Genomic DNA, 11,691 nt, shown 5'->3' with positions numbered 1-11,691 from the left:
CTATTGCAAACCATCACCTACAAACCTACACAGTTCAGGGCCATCTTGTGCCAAACTTTTGCTCTGTGTAATCAGCATCTTCCAATATATAGTATTTTTCAAATTGTTCAAATGTTAGCACTGCACTGTGCATTGTCTTATTCTGTAATTATTTTACTCATGTATGTTTTGTGTGTACAATTATACAGCAATCTTCTAGTGGGGAGAAATGTCTTTTTTTTTAATCCCCAGTGTTTTCTATCACACTACAGATGTAACAGAAATGCAGAAAGTGTTTGTTGACTGATTCACTCAAGTGCCTAGTGGGGACATTCAAGTCAGTGACAGATAGGACAGGCCATTCATTCCCCCCTGAGCTCCTGGCTTTTGGAGTTGGATACATAGATCATTTTGGGTGAAATGAGAATTTTTTCCCATCCTGAGAAAAATTAAATATAAACACTTGAGAAGATTTGAAATCCTCTGTGTTCTCCCCAGATCTCTGAGTCCGTCCCTGAAAGGTACCCCGCTAAAGAAGATGGGTGTCTGGACTCCGTAGTCTGGCTGTGCTCGCGCACGCATTGGGGGGCAGAGGCAGACAGAGGGCAGACAGAGGGCTTTTCTCTCTCTTTCTTTTCTTTTTAATAGGCAAGCACGAGTGACCTTTCATGCGAAGTGTTCAGAGCAGCGTGAAGCTACATTCTTTCTGCCTTTGGAACTCCAGATGGAAGGTGGGCTGTCCATCATTCTTATCTGGCTGCTCACCCTTGTTCTCAGTGGGAGGGGGGAGCGACTACACAGGGCTTTGCTGGTTGGGTTCTTTAGCCTGAAGACTCCTGCCTCTGATAATCGTCGCATCTTTTTCAAAACTCGAGGAAGGGGGCTCCCATTTGCTGTGGACGGGTGTCATGCCTTTAGTCCTTATGGCCTTGACGCGAGAACACGTTTCCTCCTGCCCTTTGAAAGTTGACAGACTTGAAAATGACCTCTGGGACACAGGCTGGAGCCATTCTGAAGAGCTTACCATGAGGTTCCTTTGGCTCATAAAAGGGGAGTGTCTGGGTGGTACCCAAGTGGCGCTGTATCTCTTTTCGTTCACACAAGTAGCTGGGTTTCTAGGGAAGAAAGAAAACGTATGAGTTTTTGCCCAATCTATGTACCCTAGGTATTTGTGATAGCATCAGTCTATTTTCTTTCTCCTTCGGGGAGATCATCCTCCCTGAAGATGTTTTACCGCCATTTCTACGAGAATGTTCTAAGTCCTCATCCCTGGTGATGATTTTTCAGGATAACTCCAGATCCGCGTTTCTTTTTTTTTTTTAAAGATTTTATTTATCTATTTTTAGAGAGGGAAGGGAGGAAGATAGAGAGAGAGAGAGAAACATCAATGTGAGGTTGCTGGGGGTTATGGCCTGCAACCCAGGCATGTACTCTGGCTGGGAATCGAACCTGCGACACTTTGGTTCACAGCCCATGCTCAATCCACTGAGCTACACCAGCCAGGGCCAGATCCGCATTTCTAAATGCCTGGAGGATACATTTATTTGGAGGCCTGCCCTGACCCCAGGCTTCCTGATGGGACAGTCACTCCGAGCCTCAGCTCCTCACATGGAATGAGTGGAAGTGGAAGTGACTATTCTCTAAAATTTCACAAACCCACCTTATTCTCTTAGAATGGACCCATTGTACATACACTGAGATTTTTTTTTTCTACAGCCAGTAAAAAAAATCAGTCTAAGTCCAAGAAAGAGAGGTTTTCCTCCAGAGAAGGAGGTTTTGTAAATTACAAATTGCAGCCACCTACAGTGTCTCAGTTTTCTTTCGAATTCATTTTTTTCTCCCCCAAAAATATCAACTATATTTTCAATTAAAACTGTAATTTTGAAATAATTGTAGTCGTATCTACAGCTGGAAGAAATAACACAGAGAGGTCCCAGGTAGCCTTTGTCCCAGTTCCCCCAGTGGAATACCTTGCAGAGCGATAGTACAGTAATATAATCAGGACATTGCTACTGGTCGTCAAGGTGCAGACGGGTCCCTCGTATTTTCCTCTTATAGACATACCTACCTTCCTCCTTGCCCATCCCCTCCTAAACTCCTGGCAATCATTAATCTGTTGTCTGAATTACGTAGTTTTGTTATCTCAGGAATGTTATATGCACAGAATCACACTGAACGTAACGTTTGGGGTTGGCCTTCTCCCCCGGCACAGCTGTCTGGGCACGGATCCAGGCTAGCCTGTGTATCAGTAGTCCATTCCTGATTATTCCTGAGCAGTGAGTAGCCGGTGACCCGGTGCACTACAGTGTGTTTAATGGCTCGTCCATTGAAGGACACGTGGTTTCTCTCTGAATCATGGCTATTACAAATAAACCTGCTGTGAACATTTGTGTACAGGTTTTTGTGTGAATGTAAGTTTTTTATTTTTCTGGGATTAGCGCCCAGGAGCGCAATGTCTGAGTCATAGGGCAGTCATATATGCAGTTTTAAAGGAAGCTGTGAAGCTGTTGTGCAGAGTGACTGCACCATTTGACGTTCCCACCGGCAATGCACGAGAGGCCCAGTTTCTTTGCATCCTCGTCAGCGCTCAGTGCTATCACCGCTTTTTATTTTAGCTCTTCCGATAGCGTGTAGCTATCTCATTGTGGTTTTAATCTGCATTTCCCTAATGGCCAAGGATGTGGAATGTTTTTTTTGTGTGTGTGGTTATGTGCCATCTTATGTTGTGTTTGATGAGATGTGCTTATATCTTCTGCTCATTTTCTGAATGAAATGTTTGTTTTCTTACTGTTACATTTTGAGACCTCTTTAATCTATATACTAGTCTCTTGTTTATGTGGTTTATGAATATTTTCTCCTACTTTATAGCTTGTCTTTTTATTCTCTTAACTAGGCCTTGTGAAGGGCAAACACTGTTATTTTGATGTAGTCTAATTTATCAATATTTCTTTATGGATTATGCTTTTGTTGTAAAGTATAACTTTTTGCCCAACTTTAGATTATGAAGAGTTCCTAGTTTTCTAAAAGTTTTATAGATTTCTATTGTGTGGTTAAGTCCATGATCCAGTTTGAATTATTATTATTTGTATGAGAAATGAGTTTAAGTTAAGTTTTATTTTTTTGGACTTTGGGTGACTAATTACTCCAGCAACATTGGTTGAAAATTCTCTCTCCTACATCGTATTACTTTTGTCAAAATTAGTCAAGCAGATTTGTATGGGTCTATTTCTGGGTTCTCTGTTTGGTTCCATTGATCAAGATGTCTATTCCCCTCCGATACTATACTCTTGATTACAGTAGTTATATAAAAGGTGTTCAAATCAGATAGACTGATTCTACTTTACCCTGCTTTTTCAAATTGGTTCTTTTTTCCTTGGGGTTTTGTAAACAATACTGAAATGAACATCACTATAGAAATTGTGTAGCCCCTACCTAGGTTTTTTCCCTTAAGATCAATTTCTAAAGGTAGAATTTCTTATCAGAATGAATGAAGATATGAAGGATTTTTCATTTATATTGCTGAGCCGTCTTCCAGAAACTCTGTACCAGTTTACATTCCAATAATTAGTGAATGAATTCTTTCATTGAGAAGCAAAAATGAATAGCATTTCATTATTGTTTTGATTTGCACTCTTTGGACTTAAATGAGATTGAACATTTTAAAATGTTCATTGCCTATGTTTTTTTTTAACTCTTTGTGAATTTCTAGTTCCTAGCCTTTGCCCATTTTCCTATTGAAATATTCATAATTTTAGAATTGATTTGTAAGTTATCTTTTAACATTACCATGTATTTTGCCATGTGAAATACACTCCCATGTATAATGTGCCCCCACATTTTTGGCCCAAACTTTCAGGAAAAAAATCTTTTCATTTTAATTTTTAAATTTTGTTATTTATTTATTTACATTTAGATACTTGCTTTTTGTATTATAAAGGAATTTTAGCATTTATTTTTGAACATATGGGTCAAGAAATTTTACGTGACAAATTTCCTGTGCAAAACACAGGAACAGACAGATACAAGGTATTTCAGGTACTGCCCATGTACAGTATGCATCTTTATTTTTCCCTCAAAAATTTGGGCAAAACAGTGTGCATCATACATGGCAAAATACGGTAAGTATATTGGTCCCGTTTTTCATTCATATTAAAAAGCGAAATGTGAAAGCGTAGCAATGAGAGACTCTGGAGTCAGAATGTCTAGCAGGGGTTGAATCCAATTCTGCTACCTACTGGCGGCGTGACCTCGGACAATTACCAAACTCCTTTGTACCTCAGTTTCCTCATGGATAGAATGGAAAACGTGTGTACGTATGTAAACATAGGGCTGGGTCTAGTACGTAGAAAGCAGTTTTTCAAAATTTGTTGATAATACTAGTGTTGTATTTATTATTTTCTGCTTGTCATTGTGTTACTTTTATTTACCGTATTTTTGGACTATAAGACACACTTGGCCTCCGCAAATTTGGGAGGAAAATGGGGGTGTGTCTTACAGTCTGAATGTAGCTTACCTGGCTCACTATGGGGGGCTGGCAGCAGTGGAGCGGGGTCACAGGTTATTAAATAGTTTTACCACATTTTTTGCTTCAAAACTTTTTTTCCTATTTTCTTCCTCTAAAACCTAGGTGTGTCTTATGGTCCGGTGCATCTTATAGTCCTAAAAACATGGTACATAGATTTCCTTTGGTTTTAGTGTTGGTTCTATTTTCTTTTTATCTTTAAAAGAAATCTGGTCTCATCCTTTCTGTCTTCCTCTGAGTATCGATAAGCTGAAGTAACTCAAATTAACTGTTTCTAATTTTGGTTGCCTCTTAGGATCATAAAGTTTAAGCACACCCGAGAAATTTCAAGTCAGGCTATGGTCATACTTTATTAGAGCGTACTTTGTTCATAGACTCAAATTAATGAGTGGTTTCACACAGATAAACATTCAAATAAGACCCGATAACTCACTCCTTCACACACCCAGTATTTTCTTACGGCTTTGGGCCTGTGTCCCTTTGTCCAACGTGATGTAGCTGCCACCATTTTTAAGAGTCTATGTTGGTTTCTTAGGCTAATGAATTACTTAGCCTTGCTTCCTTTAAAAAGAATGCCTGAAGTAGTTAAGAACGACAACATTGTATTGACTTACTGGTGCTGGTTTTGGAAGCAGGTTCTTGGACTGAGCATCTGTTTTATCTGAGTGGTTTGCACGTTTTTAGTGCTTTTTACGAGAGGGATCAAGTACTGCAGTATCTCTTCGGTTTGAGTCAGTCTTTTATTCCTGTATATTCTTTTTTCATCATCTGTCCAGTTTATGCTAGTCTTCTTGCTTTGGAAAGTTGTAGATTTTTTCATTTTGCCTTTTATGTTGTGATGCAGATCTGGGGAGCAACCGCAAAAACACGTACAGATGTACAGATGGAACTGCTCCAACAATTAGTCATGGAGCCTTACGTGCCAAGGATCCTGTCTAAATAAAAAGCCTTACCCATCTGAAGCTTATTCTTTAATTACAGGGGCAGAAAATAAGCAAATAAACAAGTAAAATGTATGTTAGATAATGATAAAGTTTATGGGATCAAATAAGGCTGGGGAAGGGAATAGAGAATTCCTGGGCAAATGTTGACTTCTGTTTTCAAAAAGGTGTTCAGAGAGGGCCCCCCCCCCCACCCCGTGCCGCTGATGTGTCAGGGGAGTTGGGGAGGGAGGTGGGCAGCTTCCTGAGGAGAGAGCATTCTCACCGGCAAGGGGAACAGTGAGTGCGGAGGCCCTGAGCTGGGAGCGTGGGAGTGTGTGTTCAAGGAAGACCACGACGGTGCAGTGGCTAAAGGAGCATGAACTAAAGGGAAAGAGACTAGAGCTCTGACAGGTGCAGTGAGGCTCAGTTTCCACAAGGGCTCAGAGGCCACTGTGAGGACTCTGACCGGCACTGAATGTGAAACGGGGGCAAGCACAGGGCTGTGAGCAGGGGAGTGTCACTTCCTAGATCTGTTGCAACAGAACATGCTGGTTGCCGAGTTAAGAGTAGACTAAATAGGGCAAGTCTGGACAAGCAGGAAGGTTATTGAAATGATACCCCCTTCTCTTGGAAGGTCAGTGAGATGGTCCAGGAGAGAGGGTGATAGCTTGGACCAGGGTGGTGGCTGTGGCCAGACAGCTTTGTATCCAAGTCATTGCTTCTTTGAATTTGGTAAAAACAAACCCCGCCCTTTGCAGGGTGCCTTCTGTTAGCCAGGCCTCTCATTCCAGGCGCCCCTGCTCTGTCTTTGGGTCATGCTTCACCCACATGGGATGTGTCCGTTAGCTACCTAAAACCGTTTCTGCAAGTGCAACTGATGGATTCCAAACACTGATCAGCCACACCAGCAAAAATAAATCACATTATTGAAGCAAAGTGATGGGTTTAAGGGGGAGTTTCTTACACTATTCTAACTCTTGAAATTTTTTAAAACGAAGTCCAAAAGTGCATTCACTCAACCGTCACTGGCCATCTGGCCCTAATGACCGTCAATGTCTTCAGGACATACCATATTTTGCTGTGGATAATGCACTCCGGTGTACAATGCGCATCCATGTTTTTGGCCCAAACTTTCAGGAAAAAAAAATCTTTCATTTTAACTTTTAAATTCAATTATTTATTTATATTTAGAAACAAAACTGATTATCATGTTCCAGGTTATTATTTTGCATATGGATATCATTACTGCTTTCTAGAGTTATACTTTTAATGCATAAGCCTAAATAAAATAATTAAAAGCATTTATATAGGTACAGATTTAGTACTGCCCATGTATAATGCTCATCCTTATTTTCCCCTCAAAAAAGTGTACCTTATACACAGCAAAATACAGTAATTCTAATTACTACCCCCTTTCTCACATTTGTCAAAATATAGTCAATAGTCACAACCATCATCGCCTTCCTTCCCTGTATACTTCTCCCCTGCTACAGTCTGGCTTCTACTCCCCCTGCACCAGTGAAATTGTCATTTCCCAAGCCATTGACCTGTTGTACTTGCTTTCGCTGCTGTTGCTTATTCCCAGGGCCTTGAAAGACTCCCCCCTTGATTCACTGAGCAATTCAAGTGTCTGGGGTGCCGCTCTCGCCCCATTTTACTCCTGTTCCTCTGGTCATTTGTTCGGTGTCCTACGTGGGCTTCTCTCCCTCTGCCTGACTTTTAAGTGGGCTGTTCCCCGGGATTCCGTCCCGTGGGCTCGCCTCTTCTCACCACATGCTTTATTCTGAGCACTCACAGCTGCACCTGTAGCTGCCACAAGCCACGGATGACCCTAATACTTGTTACTCTTCAGTCTAAGCGTGGCTGAGTCCCTACTCATCTGCCCTCTGGGCATCTCCATTTGCGTTTCCCCACAGACACTTCTAATTCAACTTGCCCATCGCAGCCCCTCTCCTCCTGCATTCCACGCCTCAGTCAGGAACACTGCCGTTGCCCAGCTATCTAAGTAACGACCCAAGACAGCCTGATCTCCCGTGCCTCTGTTTGTGGTGTCCGGTAATGGGATGCTCTATTCATTGTACTTCCAAAGATTCTCTTGGATCTGCCTCTCTTCATTATCCTGCAGCTCCTTTGGTTCAGACTCCCTTTCTGCCTCCCTTGCATTTCTGCATGGGCTTTCTCACTCGTCTCCCCATCTTTAGTCTCACTTCTCTTCAGCCTGTCAGCTGCTCTCCCCTCTGCCATCTCAGCAGACAGACGGCTCAAGCCAGCCAGGTGCTCTGGCCCCAAACCCTGGCTTTACCACTGCAGATGCCTGTAAACAATCACCACAGTCACGATCTAGGAACAATCACCCTAAAAAGACTCTGTGCTCCTTCCCAGTCCATCCTTCCGTCATCCCCTACTTCAGCCCCTCCTACTCCGGGAAACCTCATCTGTTTTTGTCTCTGTAGATTAGCTCCCATTTCATAAAGTGAGATTTCGTGTAACGTATACTTTTCTGTGTCTGGCTTCTGTGACTTAGCACAGTGCTGCTCAGGCACATTCACACTGTAGCAGCAGTTCACTGATTTTGGATTGCATGGTACTGGAAGGGATCATCAACAAGGAGATATTGGGAGTAAGGCAATTAAATAGATTTTTTCAAGGCTATAGTAAACTGAAATAATTTTCTTCTATATTCAACTCATACAGAGATTGAATAAGGCAAGTATTTTTTCAAAGTTGGGAATAAAATGGCTATTAACCATACCTGTTTACAAAAGCCATTCCCCCAAATCCTGATTTTGTAAGATTTATTAATGATGATACAGTGAAAGCCATCTTTGTATTTATTAAAATCCTAAAAAACCCACCTTCCATTGGTGTACTTGTTTTCTTGGTCCAACTGGAAATTGCCTTGCTCGTGGCGGGCTTTAAGGATATCACTTGGAAGCAGTTTCCATACAAATCCGTGTTCTTGGGCTGAATTGTCTCCTGGATTGGTCTCTTGCGGGCGTCTAAAAGATGTCCCAGGTGGTCTTTGCTAAGCCTCTGAATCGTGCTTTGCGACCTAAAAAAAAATTGGGTGCTCTGATTTCAATGTCAACAGTGAGCCCTCTAACCAAGAGGAATGTAGTACCACATTGTATTTGTATATTACAACTTACAGTATGCAGAGTATTCTTACAGACAGTATCTTACTGGGGGCTCTGGCCAGTGCTGTGATAGAGGCAGGGTGGCCAATGTCATCCCCAATGTTACATCAGAGAGGGAATGTAAGCGAATGTTAGGGAATAAGAGAGATTAAGCTATGCATTTTCAAGATCACATAGTTAATATGAGGGAGAGGGGCCCTGGCTGGTGTAGCTCAGTGGAGTGAGCATGGGCTGCAAACTAAAGCATCGAAGGTTCGATTCCCAGTCAGGGCACATGCTTGGGTTGCAGGCCATGGCCCCCAGCAACCGCACATTGATATCTCTCTCTCTCTCTCTTTCTCCCACCCTTCCCTCTCTAAAAATAAATAAATAAAATCTTTTAAAAACATGAGGGAGAGGAAGGTCTGGAATTCATATCTCCTTACTTCAGTACTTCTTCTATTACTTTCTTTTATCTTGCTATACCATTTGATTTCTTTCCCTAGATATGATAAATAAAGTATTTTTTAAAATTAAATCTGGGTGGGTGGGCTGGAATGGGAGTAAAAGGGAGAAAACTGTACTTTGAACAATGATTAAAATAAAATAAAATAAAATAAAATAAATCTTAGTTTAAATCAGTCAATCCTAGATCCAAGTAAGGTATGCCCAAGATGGTTTCCTACTTAAATTCTGGGGGTAGGTGAGTTTGTATACTTCAACAGAACCCATCTTTACTGAACAGCATCCAAGTTCTTAGCGATATGCCAAGGAAGGGGGGACACACCCTAACGCCTTTGCTGTACAATATCAGTCTATTCTCAAATACGTGCCTGTTCCACGGGTCAGAGGGTCATTCACATTATCCCTAGCACCAGGGAAACTTGCCGAGGGAGCTAGTGATGTAGTAACTACTGATTTAGACACAACGACAAAGTTTATCTCCGTTAGCCCTGACTTCTCTTCCCATCATTCCTTTTTCCGTGTTTAGGTCACAGTATTATACCTACATGACCAGTGGTCCAATTACTATTGCAGATAGTGGAATACATGATAGACATTCATTCTAAAATGCTAAATAGGTTTCTTATGCTAGAAACATTCCTTTTTAAAAAGACGAACTCAGATAATGCAATGAGAAATGCAGAGAACCAAATGTCTGATGTAGATTTTAAGGCATCCATCGGGGACAGTGTGGGAGTATTGAAATCTCAGAACCCTTCAAAACACATCACACGGGCACTCCTGTACGTGAAACTGACCTAGCCACAGGACTGTGTAGAATGTGAGGAGACAGCCAATGAGCAATTGTTATCAGAATGTGACTTTCACCTGTTGCTTTCATTCAAAATCAAAATCTTACAAAACAGAGGGAAAGGGGTTAGGCAGTACTTCTCCTACCTCAAATGTCCTTTTAGAAGGCAGGGAGGGGCTTGTCCAGATATTTTCACTAAAAAAGAAATTATACCATAAAATTTCTGAAATTAGATTTTAAGATGAACAAAACTTAATGCTTTATGTTCTTGAAAATTATTTATATATTTAAGGGCTAACTTAATTGGGCTTATCTTCAATGGTCTCATTCAGACACATGAAATATGTTAGTACATATTTCCCTTGGACGCCTTTTAAATGAAACTGCTTCAACAGAATAGCAAACAGTAGAAATACCTGTCCAATAACAGTCCAAATTGAGAACTGAGTGTTTGTCTGTTAGGGCGTATGAAGGGCACCTACATGAGTAGTAGGACGGCTAACTTTTCAGGGGGCCAACCCAGGGCACAGCCATACCAGACCCAAACATAGTAAAATATGTAATAAATCATTATACACACATGTACTATGATCTTAACATAAAATAGGTGTTTATTTCAATTATATATTATTTGATTTTATGCTACATGAACACTTTAAGGCAAAAACAACAGAACTAGTTAACAGTGGTAATTAATAGTAATAAAACAAATGGTATGCAGGAGAATGGTATAACAATATATTTATGTTTCTTCTCTGATATAGGTTTTAACACTTGATTGGATATTTAAATTTTACAAGCCATATTATTGTGTTATTTTAAGACACACACATAGAAGACCTTCTAGAAGTTGAATGTCAGTACAATGGCCCTAACTAAACAGACATCACCCATATTTAACACAGTTGAACAGGGACTCGTTTCTTCACGTCCCATGACACAGCAGGGGACTTTTGCCCTGTGTTTCCTTTCCCAGTAATATTCTCTAAGCTGCCTGCGGCATTGGGGGTACCCTCCTTTTCTTCTAGGCGGTGGTAAGACCGAACACATTCAAAATCGAGCTCTCTTTGGCTTGCAGGTCTCCTCTCATCAAGCCCACGTCACACCGATTGCCGGTGGCAGTCCTGTTCCATGACATCGAGTTAGATACCCTGTTGACCCTGTCGAGTTAGATAGGAGTCTGATCTGGGATCAGCAATAACAGGTTCCTAGACTTGTAGGACTAAGGCTCTGGTTGTGTAAAAACGTCCATCCCTTTGGTGTCTACAGACCTGTGTTAGCAGGCCAGCTTTTCCACATTCAGGCTCTTTGCATCTTCAAATTCATGACGTGAGGTCCCCACGTCTAGATGTCCCTTGTTTTCAGAGAGCCCAAAGCACACTGGCTGTCACCGCAAGTGAAACCTCTTTCTCAGGGACATGTTTTTAAAGCACACAGGTAATGTGAGTTTAAACTGAAGGTGGATGTCAAATAAATGACAGTTTTTAGTGTTGCTTAATTTGGGTGCCCTTTTCTGGTGACATAGTTTTGAACTCTGAGTCAGGCTTATTCACCCCCAAATGAAATTTCGCCATAAGAGTTTTTGCCACCATACACATAATATCGAACAAGTCAGGTGCAGTTAATTCATCCTTTCCTACACGCCTTATGGACTCTGCTAAGGCCATAAAACACTTCTAGAGAAACAGCGTAGAGTGGTCCCCCCTCACCCACGGGGTGCATGTGCCAAGCCCCCCGTGGACACCTGAAACCGCCTATAGTACTGACCCCTCCATACGCCGCGTTCTTGCTATACCTCCACGCCTGTATAAAATTCAATTTACAAGTTAGCCATAACAGATTAACAACTAGTAATAAAGTAGAACAGTTATAACAGTGTACTGTATTAAAACATAT

General features: G+C 41.4%; 1 protein-coding gene across 1 annotated transcript; it reads right to left on the bottom strand.

Moving 5' to 3' along the window:
* Nucleotides 1-595: 595 nt before the first annotated feature.
* On the bottom strand, nt 596-10,211 carry LOC118497192 (cytosolic carboxypeptidase 3-like). The gene is made up of 4 exons (XM_036010929.1): nt 9,942-10,211; nt 8,280-8,476; nt 5,116-5,347; nt 596-1,094 (listed from the first exon to the last, which is right to left on the bottom strand). The coding sequence occupies exons 2-4, from the start codon at nt 8,284-8,286 to the stop codon at nt 773-775; spliced, it is 561 nt and encodes a 186-aa protein (XP_035866822.1). The 5' UTR covers nt 8,287-8,476; nt 9,942-10,211; the 3' UTR covers nt 596-772.
* Between the last annotated feature and the right edge of the window lie 1,480 nt (nt 10,212-11,691).

The sequence above is a fragment of the Phyllostomus discolor genome, chromosome 10 (assembly GCF_004126475.2).
Source record: "Phyllostomus discolor isolate MPI-MPIP mPhyDis1 chromosome 10, mPhyDis1.pri.v3, whole genome shotgun sequence".
Classification (NCBI taxonomy): domain Eukaryota; kingdom Metazoa; phylum Chordata; class Mammalia; order Chiroptera; family Phyllostomidae; genus Phyllostomus; species Phyllostomus discolor.
Note: the sequence above shows the minus strand (reverse complement) of the source record. Positions and strands in the feature narration are given on the sequence as shown.

What these genes read in the sequence shown, in the direction of transcription:
- LOC118497192 (XM_036010929.1), bottom strand. An exon ending in TGCTTCCAAAACCAGCACCA is followed by an intron (nt 1,095 to 5,115) that starts GTAAGTCAATAC and finishes TTTCTTCCCTAG; the next exon opens with AAACCCAGCTACTTGTGTGA.